Here is a 19,530-nt window from a genome sequence, read left to right as displayed (position 1 = left end):
ACTACCCACTGCAGACGCATATGGAATCTTATCCATTTCAGCCTGTTCTTCCTTAGACACAGGACAATCTTGTTTGCTAAGTTTCACATATGGTGGCAATGGAACACTCAGTGCCTTTCCCTTCTCTATGTTGAAATGTTGCAAAACCTTGTCAATATACTCTGTTTGAGATAACCAAATCAACTTCTTTGATCTGTCTCTCTCAATGCGCATACCAAGTATATGACTTGCCTCACCCATGTCTTTCATGTCAAACGATTTTGCCATCTTTGACTTCAAAGCTGAAATTTCTTCCAAGTGCTTGCCAGCAATCAACATGTCATCCACATACAAAATAAGGATCAGCCAACTGCCATCCTTAGCCTTCTTTGTATATAGACAGTGATCAAACTCACTACGTTTGTAGCCTTGAGAAAGCATAAACTTGTGGAATTTATGGTACCATGCCCTCGGTGATTGTTTTAAGCCATAAAGACTCTTTAACAACTGGCATACGCAATCTTCCTTGCCTTTCTCAACAAACCCTTCTGGCTGCTGCATGTAAATTTCCACATCTAAATCACCATGCAAGAACGCTGTCTTGACATCCATTTGGTGCAACACCAAATCTAATATGGCAACCAATGCAAGAAAGCATCTCAATGTAGTCATCTTGACCACCGGAGAGAAGAATTCATCAAAGTCAATGCCTTGTTCTTGCTTAAAGCCCTTGGCAACAAGCCTTGCTTTGTACTTTGGCTGACTATCATGAGCGGTGATCTTATACCTGTAAACCCATTTACAAGGTAGAGCCTTTTTGCCCCGTGGTAATTTAACTAGCTTCCATGTCTTGTTTTTATGCAGAGCTGTCATCTCTGACTGCATGGCCAATTGCCAATTCCCGGAGTCCTTCATTTGCACTACTTCCTTGTAACATGAAGGCTCATTGCAATCGATCAGTCAACATGACATAGTTCATAGATGGAACAAACCTATCAGGAGGTCGCGTGACACGTCCAGATCTACGAACAATAGGTGGCTCAGGCTCAGCCACAACCTGTGGTTCCACTCTATCCTGTCCTTGCTCCTCTTGAGCCCTGACATTTTGTCTTGCACGTGCAGGTCCATCTTCTTGGAAGACAACTCTTCTAATCTCCTCAACCCTCTTTGGTTTAGAATGATATTTGGATTCATTAAAGTGAACATCATTGCTGCGGACAACCTTTCTGGATTCGGGATCCCAAATTCTGTACCCCATCTCACCAGAATTACCATAGCCTAGAAAGATGCACTTTCTACTCTTTGGCTCAAGTTTGTTCCTAAATTCCTTTGGAACGTGAGTATATGCCTCATAGCCAAAGACTTTGAGATGCTTGTATGAGGGAATTTTGCCTGACCATACCATCTCTGGCACTGAATCCTTATGCAAAACCTTGCTAGGAGATCTATTTACAAGATGAACAGCTGTTGATACAGCTTCAGCCCAAAACCCATTTGGCAGTTGTGCATTAGACAACATACTTCTGACCTTCTCTTGTATGGTCCTATTCATCCTCTCAGCAACACCATTTTGAGGAGGATTGTAAGGAGCAGTAAGTTCACTTTTTATACCTTTTGACTCACAAAAGTCTTGAAAGGCCTTTGAAACATACTCTCCACCATTGTCAGTGCGTAAGCATTTAAGCTTCTTGCCACTCTGATTCTCCACAAGTGTCACAAACGTTTTGAAAACACTAAACGCTTCATCCTTGTGCTTGAGAAAGTAAACCCATACTTTCCTCGAGTAATCATCTATAAATGTCATAAAGTAAGAAGCTCCCCCTAGAGATAGGTTAGGCATAGGTCCACACAAATCACTATGAACAAGTGCCAACTATGTATCTCTTCTACTGCTTCTATGCTTATGTGGCTGCTGTGTTTGCTTACCATACAGACAATGTTCACAGAATTCAAAATCATTAAATGAAAAGCCAGGCAAATAACCAGAACGAGACAAGATTTCCATTCCCTTCTTGGACAGATGTCCTAACCGGCTATGCCACAAAGAAACGTTCGGCTGCTCGGTTACATTGATTACATTTTTAGAGACATTTGATACATAAATCATGTAAAGTCCTCCAGACTTTACTCCATGTGCTACTGTCATAGAACCCTTGGATATCTTCCACATGTTCTGTCCAAAAGTGGTGACGTAGCCAGCATCATCAAGTAAACCTGTGCTGATCAAGCTCTTTGTAATTGCGGGAACATGTCTCACATTCTTCAGCATGAAAGAAGAGCCATTCTGAAACTTCAATTGAACATCTCCAGCACCTAAGATCTCACATGTCTGCCCATTGCGTAGCCGAACATGATCTTTAGTGGTCACATAAGAAGTAAACCACTCCTTGTTTGGAGACACATGAAGTGATGCCCTTGAGTCTATAATCCAGTCACTCAGTGCATTTCCATCAGATGCTGTAAGAAGAGCTGAGTCCATTGTATTCTTCAAGAAGTAGATGTCTCCTGACACTAGACTGTCATCCTCTGCAACAGTGTTTGTCACATTTATTTCTTGAATCTGAGGACTTGTTCTTCTCACCATGGTCTTCAGCTTTCTCTTTGCCTTTTTCTGCTTTCCATTCTTTGCAGTCTCTTTTCATGTGACCCTTCTTGCCACAAAGGTAGCATTCTATGTCACTCTTGCCTTTAGCACTGCGGGACTTGCTACGAGACTGATTCCTTTTTCCACCTTTGTACTTTTCTTTGGTCCTTCCCCTGACAACTAAGGCTGTTCCTTTGCCTTTGTCCATTGTCTTTCTATTGGTTTCTTCAGTAAGCAGACTTCCTTCTACACATGCTATGTTCAAACCATCTGGAGGTGCAGAATTACTCAAAGCTGTGGGAAAAGTGTCCCAACTCTCCGGCAATGTGATCAACAGGAACATAGCTCTAACAGGTTCATCAAACTTGACACCTTGAGCTGACAACTGACTATAGATTGTGTTGGATTCATTCAGATGATTGGACATAGGTGTCCCTTCTTTCATCTTCAAGTCAACAAGCTTCTTAAGCCAATATACCTGTGAAGCTGCACTCTGCTTCTCATAAAGATCACTCAGCTTTAACCATGCTTGATAAGCCGACATCTCGTCTGCTACATTGAAGTAAACGCTTTCTGCCAAAGTCAGCATAATGGTAGAAAGTGCCAATTCATCCATTTCGCTCCATTCATCTTCGTCCATATCTTCTGGTTTTATCCCCTTGATCTTTATAGGTTTTATCTGCTTCTTTTGTACCAACACGTGCCAAATCTACTTCTTCCACAATGGGAAATTGGTTCCATCCAGCTTCTTGATATTGTAAAGAGCAGTGTCCTGTGATCCAGCCATAGCTACGCTTCACAGTGTTTTACTTTCCTGGGAAAAATTCGGCAGAGTTTCCCCTGTAAACTGACCTCTGAACCAATATCAACCTGTCAAATGAACCAAGAAAGCTTCAGATTCTGCATAAATTTCGGCAGAGTCTCCTTTGTAAAATTGCTCTGGTGTACTCAAAAAACAGCTCAAAAAGCACTGTCTCTCTGACACTGTAAGCTGCGGGTAAACCTGTCCTGCACCTGTACTATCTCTAACTGTCCTGTCATTGTCCTGTAAGCATAGACTGCGACAATGCCTCAACGGCAGTAAAGCAAAGATGAAATCCCAACTGTCTAACTCATAGTCAATACACCCTAGCTGCCTATCTAAGGGTGCTCGAGGGATCGCTCCAAGACCTGTATGACCGAAAGGATCTCAACATTCGAGAATCCCCCAGCTCAATAAAACCTCACTCGACCCTCAACAAAGGCTGCAGTAAATCTGACAGTACATAGACTTCCCACAAAGTCATACATCCACAAATTTCCACTATATGCTGTAACCGCTGCGGCGGTTGTTTGCTGCGTGACTCACAGCCAGCAAACCCTCAACAGACATACATCATCTCTGACAATACATCCCATGTGGAAGTACGTGCAATGTCAAGATGAAATCTGGAATATCAAGCAGCAAACACAAGCTACCTGATGAACTAGTGGATGTCTGTGTGTAGATACGCCCGTGTCGTATGTGACACGTCTCCAAGAACTGTCAGCCATCCTTCGATGTGTAGACAGCCACAAATCAACACTCTGGGAGTGTCGATATCCTCAGCACCTGCAGTCGTAGGCCGAAAACCCCAAATTTGCAGAGTCGGATCTGCACCCACCGAGACCACGTAGTCGAAAATGGCCTGCGCAGACCTTTGTCGAAGCCAAACGGTGGCCGAGATGACCTCAGAATGAAATTCTGAGAACACTAAGACCTTCGGTCGTTCCCACGAGATTAGGGGCCGTGTCTTCGCCTGTCGAATTTCACTCCAATCTGAGCTGGTGACTCTAGCCTCCTGCAGTGCTGCCCCGAGCCTCGATCTGAGCTCTGATACCAGTTGAAGGAGTACGAGCGGAAGTGCGACGCGAGAGAGAGAGTGCGAGAAGAAGAGCACGACGATATGGTGAACTCGCTCTACTGTAATGTGTAGAGCATAGTGAGTTCTTATTAGGTTTTACAAAAGAATATGTGTACATACCTGGTGGCCCGTCCACTTACCTGGGCGACCACATTGGGCTTTATACCCCAACATAACGTTTGCCCTGTAGATTTGTGAGCTCCAAGGAGATAGAAGTAGAAGCCATACCAGTAGCCCATCAGCTAGCAGTAGAGGCAGTGTGTGCTATTGAGGATGCATTCCCACGTACAATCCTTGTTAGCCAAATACACCTATTGCTTCACCTTGTTGAGGAGATTGCCATTTGTGGGGTGGTTCACTCTAGATGGATGTTCTTCTTGGAAAGATTCTTGAAGACTTTAAAGGATTTTGTTAGATTGAGGTCACAACCGGAGGTATGCAAAATAAATACAATATAGATAGCATTTAAACGCTATGGAGTTACTAATAAAAATATGTGGTTTTAATGTTTTCAGGCGAGCATTGCAGAAGGTTGGGTGGTGCAAGAGGCATTTGTGTATGTCTCACAGTATCTCATCACAGTGGATCCATCATTGCCTCGTCTGTGGAGTGAAGAAGAGGATCCTAGGAAGCACTCAACCATTCCCAGTGGAAAAGTCTTGGTCATGGATAGAGACTTTCATGCCATAGTCAACAACTACTCTTTACTCAATGCCACTATCATGACCAAATGGGTCAATATGTACTTGGAAGCCCGCGCAGCTAGAGAAAGGGATAGAGATGCATGGAAGAGGTCCCATGGAGATAGACGTGCACCTCCTTTTCCTAAAGAGCTTGCAAAATATCCTGACTTGATTCAAGTAGAGTGGATCCATAATGCCATGACCAATGCCAAAGCACAAGGAGAACAAATAAGCCCTAAAGAATGGGAGTATGCGCGAGGATGCTTGCGCAAGGTGAGTGTGTATATGTTATGTATGCATGTATGCAAATCACTTAATGAAATGCGATGTAACCTCTTATGCATTGTGATTGTAGGGTCTCATTTTCAACTCCATTTGGTCCGAAGGCCGACATTTTCGCACCCGCAAGACAGATGAGCGTCGGACCACTAATGATTGTGGCGTGATGGGAAACTTTGACACAACAATAGATGAGGTCAGATATTGTGGTACTATAGAGAGAATAATCAAAGTGGATTTCAGATCTTTTCACAAAATCCTCTTTGAGTGTCGATGGTTTGCGGGTGAGGTCAAAAGACATGAAAATGGGCTCATTATGGTGGATTCCACCCAATTCCATTGGGGAAAAACTGACAACTTGGTGTATCCTAGTAGTTGCGAGCACGTAATTTAGGCTATGTGCAATTAACTTAAATTAAAAATTTAAGTTATGTATATCAGCTTATTCTTAGTGTGTGATGTACAGGTCTTTTATGTGCCATGTATATTTCAAAGAAGACTTTGGTATGTCATTCCAGTCACGCCGCGGGGTAGATCTATCTTTGCAGAGACGGACATTGAGCCAGTAATTAATCCCATCATACCATCACCACAAGATGCAGAGGAAGATGTAGTAGAAGTTGAAGAAGGTCAGCCAAGCCTTGCAAAGAGTCATCTTGAGGAGGAGGAAGAGGGAGAAAGCGATGATGATTCTATAGGAGGTGATGGATCAGAGGAGGAAGAATCTCTAAATTTGTTTATTGATTTGAATACTATGGGTCTAAATATGGATCCTAGTGCTTGTAGAGATCTTATACAAGATGAGAATTAAAAAAACTCTCCATTCTTTCACTTGGTGTAGTATATGATTGATTTGCAAATGTTTCGGTATGTGCTTATGAATAGTATTTGTAATGGTTTTTTTGTGAGTTCAATGATTTATGTATAGAATTTTTAGAGTGAAAGAGAGATTAAGTGAAGTGAGCAAGCATTCTGGAGAGTGTAGGAGTTGTATTGGATTTAAATGGAAACCCACGGGAGAGGGAGGGGGAAGGGGGTCCAGCTTGTCTTAGCGGTAATGTTTGCGGCAATAATCGCGGATATTTGCACGGTAATATGTGCGGTAAAGTGTCGCTTCTGCATCAAAACGATTCTCTCTCCTCATTTTGAATTCCTCTCTCTTGTTTTGCGGTAATGGCCCACGGTAAACACCACGATCTCTCATAGTGTCTCACATACATACTATATAATGTGTGCGTGTGTGTTTCAATGGGCTTTTTTATTACTTGAAGATAGGGACATAGGCTGGGTTCACAGTAAGCGGCAGCAGGGAATCGGAGCCTGCTGCCAGCGAATCAGAGCCCTGCACGTCAACCTCCTTGTTCACATAGCGCCGCGGCAACTCTGGAAAAAGGTGCCAGCTCCCGGCAGCAATCGTGCGTTTTACTTTCGAAACCCCCCCCCCCCTCTTCTTGTCCATCTTCTCTTCCACCCTCCACGTATGCTACTTTTTCATTTTGTAGGTCCTTTTTTAAATTAAACAATTTTTTTTTTTGTCTTCTTTCGTTGCTTTCACCCATCCCTTAAAGTTCACATTGGGCGGCGGTAGGAACCACCCTTTCTCTCTTCCACCCTTCCCACCGTGAACGTTTAGCGGTGGAAGAGCGAATAATCCATGTCCTCCACCCGGAACATGGCGTTCTGGAGGTTATCTTCCGCCGTGTTGATGTGAACCCACCCATAGATTCCCAAAAGTGACGTGTTATAATTATGAGTAGATAGGCATGAACAAAGGGTGCATTTGTGTTGTGTGTGTGTGTGTGTGTGTGTGTGTGTGTGTGTGTGTGTGTGAGAGAGAGAGAGAGAGAGAGAGAGAGAGAGAGAGAGAGAGAGTAAGTAGCACATAAAGCATTGTTATCTTTAAGAGGTTACATATGCAACTATGCATATGTTGCAAGAGGCCTTGCATTGTTGCATGTAAAACAATCATTTGTGACCATGCAAGAGAGAATTTTTCCGAAAGTATGCATCGAGTGATTAATGCCTTAGCCATTGCATTTCGACCATAAAGTGACACACCTAAACATTATTGCTTGGTGCTTGTCGGCAATTGTCAAGGGGTGTTCTTGAGAAGGATCCATCTCACTTGGTGCAGTGGGAGTGATCCTATGCCAACATGTTAACCATAGCGGCTGACAAATCTTCCTCTTTGGAAGTGTAAGTGGCTTAATTAATACTAACTCTTTCCCTATTTCTAATAGGCGATATCTTCTTAGATTCCTCTTTTGTATCCCAATCAAAGAAGAGCTCAATGTAAAACCCCAATGTATCATAGCTTGCAATTGAACTTAGCTACACATAGGTGAACTTTGAAACGTTTGCACTAACACAGTAGCCCGACAGAGTTGTGGCAATCGAGTTGATATCTATACTACTAAAAGAAATTGTTCCATAGGTTGTGCTTAGTCCTCTTTTTGGCCTGTCCAAAGGGCTAAGGCCATAGTAAAACAATAAAAATGCACAAATTTTATTATTGTTTTATTGGTGGATAAAGATAGTGGACATTTATTACGTTGAAGATATCCGAAGAATCATGTACTTGGGGCCTTGTGAGCTTTTTAGAATTAAATGCCCTGCACAAAAATGATGTTCCTTTGATGTCTCACATGCCTTGTGGGTAGGCCTTGTGGTTTTTTCTTCTTGTTAATTCACTCACATTTTATTGCTCTTCCTATTAAGGAGCGTGCTAGAGGCTTTCAGGTTTGGTTCTCTCCCTTTTTTTTTTTTTTCAAAACTCACAATTGTGAGTGAATTATATTGATCATCTCAAAAAATTACAAGAACTTGCCATGCTTATGCCGAGCCATGACACCATCTAGAGACCAAACTTACATCAGCTATCTGGGGAGCCACCCCTAACGACCTGCCCCCATGCCCTTGATACACCAGGTTCATTATCATGTTCTTTACTAATCTTTTGGTTTCATGATTTTCCCTTTACCTAAGCATTCCGCTGACAACAAGGCGCAAGTAACTCTAGACCAATCATCCGAGTTTTGCTTGCATCCGAGAGACCATATTAGCTCTCTACTTTCTTGTATAATTTCTGCGAAGCTTGCCACCTCAAGAACTCCTTCGAAAACACGGCGGTTTCTTGTTTGCCATACATTATGTAAAAAGCAAAACCTGATAATTTGAGTGCATATGAGGATGACAGGGCTACCCAAGTTCTTACCTCCAAGGAGTAAATAAGTCTTGAAAAAACTAATTTTCCATGTTCTTTGGACCCACTTACAAATTTTTCATGTAAGGCCTCTGATAGTTGGGCATTCCATAAAAAGGTGGGTCAGATCCTCACTAGCCATCTTGCACCCCAGGCCTCGATCTGTCCCTATCCCTCTCTCCTGAATCCTCACCCCCTTCGGAAGAGTACCCCTAATTACTTTCCATAGAAATACCTTCATGTGATACGGAACCTTTGGCACCCATATGTTCTCCATTACTTGCTCTCACCTTCCCTCCGACCATTGTTTTTTCCATATCTTGTTAAGGGGGCTAGACCAATTCTTCTTTAGCATCATTGTATGGTAAATGCCTTTAGAGTAGGGTTTTCATAAGAGGGTGCTTCCGGGCCATTTCCAAGCATTCCAGTCAAACTCCGAGTCACAGATTGGCATCACTGCATTGTCAAGCTCTTTCATCACTTTGTTGACTAGCAAAACCTCCAAGCTATTAAGTTGAAATTGGGTTACCAGAAGTTCAATGGTTTTTCAGCTCTTGCTGTTACTGTCCCAGAAGTGCCCCAGTCGGTTCAGACCCTTATTATTCAATTTCCTGGCTGCTTCTATCCAATAGGGATTTTGCGGCAGATCTACAAATTTGGAAAGCCAGGGGGACCAATGCAGAATGGAGTTCTTGAAGTATCTGGTTTCTTCCCCCCACTTTAGGACTCCCGCTGCTCTGTCTGGTTCTCTCCCTTTTAATCCTTCTCTCTTTTTGGATAGTGATAATGCAAGCCATCCTTCCAACAACTAGTAGTATGGTAAGTGGCCTTGTATTTTATTGGGAGATCAGTGTCCTTGTAGATATGGAGGAGTGTGTAGTTTTCATTGGAGTGGGTGAATTCATACAATCTCCTAAACTTTTAAAGAGATTTTTTATCAACCAAGACAAGAACACACATATACACATTATTTTGAATGGAGTCAAATACTAAACGAAGCCTCCCATGGATAACATGAGCACGTGTAGGAGATACCTCGATTTTGTAATGGTTGATTATCCCATTGCTATCTTGATTAATTGGCGTGGCTAATTAATTAGGAGATTGATGTTTGTGTAGATTGGAATTCTCGAAGTTGAGAAAGAGGTTGCATAGTCGATTGTTTCGATTCAATAATTAAGTTGTCTCGGTTTAGCATTCGTTAGTATTTTACTTTTGTTTAACAAAATCGAGGCAGGCTCAGTTTGTGTATACTATGCTGCTATAGATAGTTTTCAATAAGTGAGAACCATCTCCTATGGTCGACCATGCAACTTTAGGTCAAAAAAAGAGCCTCTAATTTTTGGCACTAAACTTACTTTTAAATAATTATCAAAAACCCAAAAATGGTGTGTGCTATGCACATGGGTCTGGATTTAGGTCATTCATTGTGTGATTCTCTTCTCTTTCTCTAACGTATTCTTTGTGTACAATCTCATCACCATCTCCTATCAAAACCAATAACGTAGGGCGTGTTACGCACTTGGGACTGGACTTGTTGTGTGATTCTCTTATCTCTTTCTCTAACCTATTGTTTGTGTGCAATCCGATCACCATCTCTTCTGCCACGCTTCTTACAATGTCACCTTATCTTACGCCATCTCTTTCTTCTTACAATTCTATGTCAGCATCTACATGTGTGTATGTGTGCCTGTGTAGCAAGGGATGTCACAATTATTTATATATTTGAGAGAGAGAAGGTGTAAGGTGTAAAGAGCATGTGTGTAGGCCTAATTAGAGCTTGCAAGAGGTTTTGCTACATTTACTATAATTAGATGTGTTTCCTACTTTCCAATATATCAAACTGCACAGTTAAAAGGTGAATGTATGACCCCTTGCAAAGAAACCCGGCTTCTTCATCCTTGTAAACTTTGAAGGGCTTACAAGCCCCTAAACCTTAAAGGGACTTTTTAAGTGTTTTTTGTCGCGATGGCCCCGGGGGGGGGGGTGGGTTCTCTCTCGATAATAAGGCCCACGGGGTGGACTCGAAGGATCTACGACGGAGAAGCAATCGATTGTTGATCTTGGTTGGCTGAGATCGAAAATTTAGTCGCCCTTCGTCGCGCTCTCTACTCGAGCCCACGAACCCCTCCCACATACGCACACGCCCTATCCATCTCGGCTATCACGCATCCGTGCCAAGGTTACGAACCCTGCGCATGTTAAATCCCTCTGGTCGCGTGGATCCGATGGCCTAAAGCCCCCCGCCTTGTCGAGAGGGTTCCCTGCCGCCGCAGATCCCTCGAGTGACACCCCGTGTCACTTATCAACAAGGGGGGGTGGGTGTGGTGGGTGTTCACTTATCACCGCCACCACCGCTGGGATACGAGAGAGTGAGAGTGTATCTCCAAAGATTCCAACACAATTTTCATTTTCTACAATGGGTACCACATACTTGTTCCTACTACTAGCTAATGTCATGGGAAGAACCCCAAGAGATCTATCTGATGAAATTTTGAACTCAAGACATGTAACGTAGAGACTCCAAATTGGAACTTTATGCAGATAAAAGGGCAGTAGACAATGTTTTTATGGTGGGTGGGGGGCGGGGGCGGGTGAGAGAGAAGAAGAATTTTAACGTCGTAGGAAACTATCCCAAGAGACCTCAAAGTTCTATCGAACTCAAGACCTCTTAATCAAGAGGGAAATGTCATAACCAATCTACCACATTTGGGTGATAGAAAGTTTATACCATTTTCCTCTTTTTATTAACACATTCACACACACCAGAGAAAGAAGAAGAAGAAGAAGAAGAGAATTTTCCCAGTTTAGGAATGAATTAACTTGACTATAATTTTCATTCAATCGTAAAATTCGGGGTCAAATCTGGGCATTGTAGTTTTAATTTCCATCAAATGATGTCAAGGGGGAAATTTATTGATTTTTTAACAAACCAAGCTTGGAATCTCACTGAAAACTTGAACACTTTGACTTAAATTTACAAAGTGACAACTACAGGCATGATTTATCTGTCTAGTGACCTCGCTGAATAGTTGGGTGCTTACATGAGATGCATACTAGGGCTTGCCAAAAACATTTCTCCTAACAAAAGAAATAAGGGCACACTTAAAACTCTTCCTGTTTTTAGGTCAAAATTTGAAGCATTTTACACAAACTTGTACAATTTTTGCTGGTTTTCTTCAAAGCAAGCTCGGAAGCTAGATAGGATTTTGCATTTTAATATGGTCAAAATACACTAAACCCCGGGTTTTGCGAGCATTGATGCAAACTTCGACCATCTCTTTTCTATAGTTGAATGGTCAATACCTATGCTTGGTGCTAGAACGATTACAATGCTCTAGGGCTCCTTGTTCACAGGGTTAAGGCTAGACAAATACCATATATGGAAACAACCTCTTTATGTTTGCAAACAAAGCCAGTCTTGCCAATGGTTTACACACTCAAACCCTATATATGGATAATACATACTTGACCATTATGCAAATTACAAAATTGGACTCTTTGCAAAATATATCCACATAATTTGTGAAAGCAATATTCCTGAACTTTAGGGGATGGCTAAGAGGGATGGAAACACTCTGAGAAAGTACATCCATCCATCTCTCTCTCTCTCTCTCTCTCTCTCTCTCTCTCTCTCTCTCCCGTCCCCATTATGTGAGCGGTGCGCAGATTTTCTACTTTAAAGTATTTGAAAGAACATACCAAAGAAATTTGATTATTTTGTACAGAGTTATTTGAAAGTTATTTGTTTGGTTTGACAAAGGTGTAAGTCCTTTGGACACCACAGGCCCAAAGTTTGTTCCCCATTTCAAGCCTGCTCACTACTTTCACCACCAGATTCAATCATTTCCAGTTCATTTGTTTCTGAAGATAGCCTCTCATATAGCTTAGAGCTTATCCCGATCAGCTTGTTGGAGCTTGACCCAAGCTCTTCTGCCCCCTTCATAGTATTGGATCTCTGTTGTAAGTACACTATTACAACTAAGCTTAATGCTACCAACGGTATCCCTGTGTCTCCTGCCATTGAAAAGAAATCAGATCTTGAATTGGCATATGGAAACTCGGCTCCAAACTCCTCTTCGACATAAGGACAGACCGATGATGTGCGAAGGCGGTTGTACACGTGAGGCAACAGCCTTAACACACTGATTCCCACATAATACAGCCTTCTCAAAGGCTTCCCTCTACCCACGCATATAAGGTTTCCTATTACTTGTGGCAACAAAAACAGATCCTGCACCAATCCATAGTATTGCGTCGATACCCTTTTCCAATCATACCATCCTTCCGGAAAATCCATGTACATAGTCCATTACGGCTTAAGAGGAGAGTGTCTATGATGTGCGCGCTGGCAAAACCGACCATATGGATGCAAAGCCAGGTGGCCATTACTTTCTTGTCATTTGGTACTGTCCATGCTTCTGGAGGTTGTCTTGCGCATAAGCGAATCCTCGACTTGTAGACCTTTACTAAAATCCCGAGAGTGCAGAGGAAGGTCGCAAGCGCAAGCAGATTGACCATACGGTCAATGAGGGGACTCCATCTGCCCTCATTAAGTATACCCACCTCCATATTCTCTCTAGCACTAAAGGTTGCCCTCGCAAACAAAGCATGTACACCTGCAACAAGTGGAATACTTAAGAAGCCTACACCCTGAATAGCAAGCATGAGCAAGGAGACATATGGGGTGGATTCAGCACGGCTATTCGCATAAAAGAGTTGAGCAACCAAACATCCTAAAATAAGACTCAACATTACCAGGTTGAGACCACCCTCTAAACTCCTCCGAGAGACAATCTCTTTTTGAAAGGAGGGGGAATGTCTCAAGCTCAATTAGTGAGAAAAAAAAGGGGTCATTCCCGGCACGAACACTCCTTATGGAGAGCCCAATAGTAGGGTTCATAAGCAGCATTGAATTTGTCGGCGGGTATTCCACCTTGATCTCTACTGAGCAATCAAGCCCATCTTCTAACAGCTTTGCATGTTTGCTCAAAGAAGCACTCACTTCTTTGCATCCCACCAGGTACATTTTACCAATGGCCTGATCATACCACCCTTCCGACGACAAAACCACCTTTTTACTCAAAGAATAGTCCTCAATCGTGATTTGGGCAGCAGCTCTGAAAGATTCTTCTGGCTCAAAAATCTTCCCGTCCCTATCATCATCAGACTCCTCATCATCATTATAGTTGGAAGAAAATAGCCAATGCTTCCTGCAATGCTCTTGTATGGCAAGCATCCTCACCTCCAAAAATTGTTTGACACGAGGCCCCTTTACTACACTTGATTTAAAGATGGCAGGATGCCTGAATGACAAGCCATCAATCAGGCTCTCAATATCTCCATCTGCTGAGGGATACTTCAACAAAGGCATCTTAATCTGATTAATCAGACTACTTTCATCTCTTTGCATAAAGGCTACTGCTTCTTTGATCTTGGTATACTCATATGACATATTGCTAACAACATCCATTGGGAGGTCAAACTGGTTGATAGCAATATGAAACAATAGAGGACTGAATGTTTCAAAAGATCTGTTGATTCGTGCAATGCTACCCTCAAGAAAATTTCTTCGCTTTAGCGACAGAGTGAGGGGTATAAACATAGAGATCCTCGTTTCACAAATGGGGATTTTGTTTCCTCCCCTGCACCTAACCTTGCAAAGCTCACCTGAGTCACTGTTCTTTGCCTTCAACAGCAAGACTAAGGATGTCGAAATTGCTTCTATGGTACACCAAACCCTCATTTTGAAATGGCAACAGATTCTTCATTATAGCACTCACATTTGCAGTATATGATTCATCGCTTTCTTCAGAAATCAGACACTGAAAGTCCTGCACAAGAAGCCGTGAGCCACTCAATCCCTCAGCCATCAAGCTCTTTAATTCCTTTGGAACTAAAAAGGGGCCAAAATTGTTGCAAGCGGCACTGGATGAGCTGCAATTCCAGTTGAAAAGCGCATCCACTAACTGAGTTGTTAGTAGATCTTCTGCTATTGAGCAAAATTCTTTACCCCGATACACTTTCGATGACAGCCAATCCACTCCCTGTTTGGTATCCCTTGCTGTACATGCAGCATTCACCATGTCTCCTGCTACAAAATGGTAATTAGAGTAGGGACCAAGTTGAGAGAAGAGGTCAACTGGATCAAAGTAAAGGGACTCTGAGGTATTATGCAGGCTCTCAAGCCTACCAAACACCCCGCGAGACATCAGAGTGAGGTCTCTAGGGAAATAAACCACTGCCTTCAGCTTCAAATCATCGACTAAAGTCGGTGAAAATGTGCTTCCGCCGATGGACATGGATTCTAGCCAATCCCACGGTTGTGATGCACTCTTCCCACGAAGAGGCAATCTACTAGATCCAAGCATCCAGAAAACCCTTTCTCGAGTCTCTAACTCAGCATATACACCTTCCATTCTGTTGAGAGAGAAAAATCAAAAGCAAAAAGTAAAATTTTGATTTTCAAACATATTCGCAGTTCTAAACGATAACCCAAAATCGGTGCAGAATTTAGAGAAACTTTCTTCTGAAAAGTTATAGACCACATCGATTCCAATCCTCATCGCGGGTAGTTTCTTCTGCAAAGTTGTAGAACACATCGATTCCGGTCTCTCACGCGGGTAGTTTCTGCAAAATCGTTTTCAATAAGTAGAAAAATAAAAAATAAAAAACGGAAATTGCTTTTTAGGTATGTACGCAGTCCGCGAACGATAACTCAAAATTGGTGCAGAATTTGAAAACACTTTCTTCTGCAAAGTTGTAGATCACATCGATTCCGATCTCCCTATTGGGTAGTTTCTGCAAAATCGTTTCCAATTAGCACAAAAATCAAAAACAAAACGCAAAAGCTGTTTTTTAGGTATGTACGCAGTCCGAGAACGATAACTCAAAATCGGTGCAGAATTTGAAAAAACTTCCTTCTGCAATGTTGTAGACCACATCGATTCCAATCACTCCAGTGGGTAGTTTCTACAAAATCGATTTTTATCAGGAGAAAAATCGAAAACAAAAACGTACTGCTCTGATACCATGTTGAGAGAGAAGGAGAGAGCACAGAAGTAGAACCCCAAAGTGTGTAGAATACACACATGAGATGATGTATATATAGAGGGGACCTGGGGCCATATATAGAGAAGCCATATATTGAGTAGCTTCACATATAAGCTCAACACATTCGAATCTTCAAGCTTGTAAGGCCTGGTTGCACTAGAAAATCTTGTTCTTCTGTGCTCTTGTCAACTATAGTCGATATGCATCCCACTTGCAAGACTGCACTCACATTAACCATGTTGCCTTGAAGAGAGTACCCACTTGGTAGGTTGACATCAGTAACACGAAAAGAAATAAATTGAAATCCTTGGTCCTCAGCTTGCCCATTGGATGTATTCATGAAAGTAGATATGAAGGGCAACAAAGATTTCTGACCAGAAGCCTGCTTCCATTCACCATAGGTGAAGCTAAGCTCATTGGTTAAAGCCTGCTTCTTGTTCTCCATTTCTCTCAGAAAAGATGCATCATGGGACACGTGCATTAAGTGAGGAATGCAATGCTGCAGGACCTCCTGACTGCGACTATAAGATGACCTGTATGCTGTTCCCTCTCTTTCCACCTCAATTTCCACTGCTGGGGGATCGTCCAGCCCTCGAGCCTCGGACAAGTTAACATGATAGGTGTAATATGAAAGGTAGGCTAGGCAAATCAAGATGAATGTACACATTCCGCATCCATAAAACCACTTCTTGCAGCCTGGCACCGGCATTGCTTGGTGATGAAGAACCCAAAGCCCTCGTGCGCGCACACACACAGCCAAACACACACACCCGCCCTCCTCTTCTCTCTCTCTCTCTCTCTCTCTCTCTCTCTCTCTCTCTCTCTCTCTCTGTGTGTGTGCATCTACGCCTTCGCCACACTCTCTTAGAGTGGTTTGCTTTTCCATACGACTCGCCTTCCTCATCTGCGCAGAACATGTAGACTTCCACGATTGAACCGTTGACATTGCAAACAAGGTGATATAATTTTCACTATGCCCTACGTAAGCCTGTCAAAAAGAATTTCATAATAAGAGGCTTTTTTGCGTGAGAGAAAAATAGAAAGTGATTTAATATTTTAAAAAATGTGGTATCTCACTAAAATATTATTCTTTTTATGAAAAAAATTGTAACAATGAACTCTTTAGATTACAATACATTCCAAAAGCATAAAAACTATTGTTTGCCACAATCCTCAATACCCCCCTCTTTAAAAAGAGAGGTACACAAATGTAAATACACTTTCACAAGGACCTAAAAGGAATAATAAATTTATTATTATTATTATTAGCTTTCCATGTGGCACTAATCAAGCAAGCTTTATCTAATGGTCTAGAGATGCACCCAAAATCCAACCGTTTATTAAGGACTACTTATGTATTCTAAAAACATTGGCTAAACACTCACATGTGACGGATGGGATAAAGAATGCATACATCAGTGATATATATGTGCCATTGTATGGATGAATGAGACTCGAGAGGGTCGTCAAGACGACAAAAAGGAAGAGAAGCTTTCCAAATGCTTGTAGCATCACTATCGATAAAACCAAACCAAAATCGTATATTTCTAAAAAAGCAAACCTTTTACCCAGCATTGCACTTAAATTGCACAATAAATTCTATTGTCAAAACAATACACTCTTTTTGCTACTTCAATTATAATCCTCAAATGAAATGCAACAACAAAAAGATTGATACATTAGGAAGGGAATGGGATCTAAGGGAGCCTCTTTATTTGCCATGGGATTAAAAAGGAGATTATGGAAGGGACAAATGGGTGGATGCCATGTGGACTAAAATGATGGGTATGGCAGGGCTTAAAAGTAAGTGGTCAAACTTGTACTCTTTTGTAAAATATAAAGAGAAAATCTCTTATAAATTCAAAAAACTAAACTTTTCTCTAAATAGTTGAGTAAAAACCAATCCTCTCTCTTATAAATTCAAAAAACTAAACTTTTCTCTAAATAGTTGAGTAAAAACCAATCCTCTCTCTCTCTCTCTAGTGGCTATCAGTTTCTCCCCCCCTCTCTCCTAAAAGGGGGTCCCTCCAAAAATGTGTTGATCATTCCCTCCCTCTCTCTCTACTGTACCATCTCTCACTTCTCTTCACTTCTCTTCACTTCACCTTGCTTCTCTTTACAACCTTCAGTTTTCCCTCCCAAAAGCTCTAGAACAGAAGTTTGAACCTCCTTTCCCTCCTCAAGCTTACTGCATTCTTGAGGGCTGCATTCTCCTCAAACTAAAGTTCTCCATTTCTTCGTGGGCTTCACTAAACACCTCTAGCTAAAGCTGAAGTCTGCAACATATCCTTCTACTAGATCATCCCTCTTTCTTTCCTCAACAGGTCTTGCTCCTTCTCCATTAAGCTCTCTATAGAGGATCTACTTCCCTCTCAAGCTTTGCAACATTATCTTCCCCATTAAGCGAACAAGAAGGTGGAGCAATATAGTAGTAAGTGGCATCCTTCACCTTTGTGTACCATCAAGAATCTTGCTCTTTATACAGCTGAGAGCATGGATGTGCAATGTCTAATCATAAGTGTTTGTGTGCAGGTTGTGCCACTATTCCCCATGGCATCATCAGGTACTCGACGACCTAGGAGTGTCATTGACTCCATTTCATGTAGCAATGTACAAGATGACAATGGATATTGGGTGACGATGGAGTTAAAACGAATGATGTGGGTGACAATGTAGCCCAGCTCAAGAGGTGTACACAAGGTCTCAAGGAAACACATGGATTCTCAAGCACACCATTGGAAGGGAAGAATCATGAAGTTCAAGCAAACACAAGAAGACAAGAGGCTTGCGAAGGTGCAGCATGTGTATGTCGCTTCACAACTAAAGCGAGAGACAGCAGTGGCTCCATCGAGGTTTCCTGCAAATCGTATTTTTTACTGCTCTTTCTAGTTTTTCGGTCATCTATTTAGTATATTTTTCTTATGTGTTGCTTTTCATGACCGTAAGATTTCCATTGCTTGTTCATGTTTACAGATGTTTTTCTATCCGATTTTGTAGAGTGGGAGCCAATAGAGTCCTTCACAAGAAATTTTGAGGCCATCCACACTGAGCTTGGCAAGTTGTTCTATGTTGGCTATCAGTCCTCCGAGCTTGCCTCACGCTTTTTTTATAATCATACTTATGTCACACCTAGGCAAAATGGATATGGTAATCTGTCTCTAGTTCACTCGCCAACCTTGGAGAGTTTGGAATGGCCTAAGCTAGATAGTGCCTTGATCGCATCAACCAAAAGGTAAATTGAGGTGGATGTGCAAGCAGCAATGAAGTGCACCTATGGTTCCCACAAAGCTACGATAACATGGTTTATGTCTCTTCATGTGTTTGTGTTTACATTTCGACTTAGCTTCAGAGTGTTCACAGGACACCAACAATGTGGACTTGCAAAGGGGATGTGCGATCAACGGATTTCTTGCACCTGGATGGAAAACTAAGGTGGTCAACCATGAGATAGAATCAAGTGCTCTGTAGTTGCTGACAATGTGATGCTTAGATACAATATTGCGAAGCAAAATCTTGTCGATGGTCTTTCCCTATAGAAGATAAAAGTTGAATGGGAGGCACTAGACTCTGAGATTGCTGCTAGAGAATCAGTTGACCTACAAATACGCCTCCATGACGATGCAGTGCACCACATTACAGTGAACAATGACTCGCATCTCGGTCACCTCTGTGAGTATCTTAATCTCAAATATACCTTGCTCAAGCAATATCTCTTTGCAATCAATAAAAAGATTGTTCGTTCCAAAAAAGAGAAGAGATTTCTGTGTAAGAACGTTCCATTTTCGCGATGTATTTTTGTAAAAGCTTGTAACTGACAGGGATTTTGCGAACATTAATACATACGGTGTTTTGAACCTCGTTTCTACG

The 19,530-nt window shown here is 42.0% G+C and overlaps 2 protein-coding genes across 2 annotated transcripts; both read right to left on the bottom strand.

Annotated features, from left to right (window-relative positions):
* Positions 1-12,275: 12,275 nt before the first annotated feature.
* On the bottom strand, positions 12,276-14,499 carry LOC147430546 (uncharacterized). The gene is made up of 3 exons (XM_086494423.1): positions 13,369-14,499; positions 13,003-13,229; positions 12,276-12,844 (listed from the first exon to the last, which is right to left on the bottom strand). Exons 1-3 carry the CDS (start codon positions 14,354-14,356, stop codon positions 12,419-12,421), a joined length of 1,641 nt encoding a protein of 546 aa, XP_086350549.1. The 5' UTR covers positions 14,357-14,499; the 3' UTR covers positions 12,276-12,418.
* A 1,279-nt stretch (positions 14,500-15,778) lies between these two features.
* LOC147430545 (uncharacterized) lies at positions 15,779-16,372 on the bottom strand. The gene has a single exon (XM_086494422.1). It carries the CDS (start codon positions 16,370-16,372, stop codon positions 15,779-15,781), a length of 594 nt encoding a protein of 197 aa, XP_086350548.1.
* Positions 16,373-19,530: the final 3,158 nt, after the last annotated feature.

The sequence above is a fragment of the Adiantum capillus-veneris genome, chromosome 21 (assembly GCF_014529385.1).
Source record: "Adiantum capillus-veneris isolate H3 chromosome 21, ASM1452938v2, whole genome shotgun sequence".
In the NCBI taxonomy this organism is placed as follows: Eukaryota; Viridiplantae; Streptophyta; class Polypodiopsida; order Polypodiales; family Pteridaceae; genus Adiantum; species Adiantum capillus-veneris.
The sequence above is the reverse complement of the archived record's forward strand: the minus strand, read 5'-3'. Positions and strand labels throughout refer to the sequence as shown.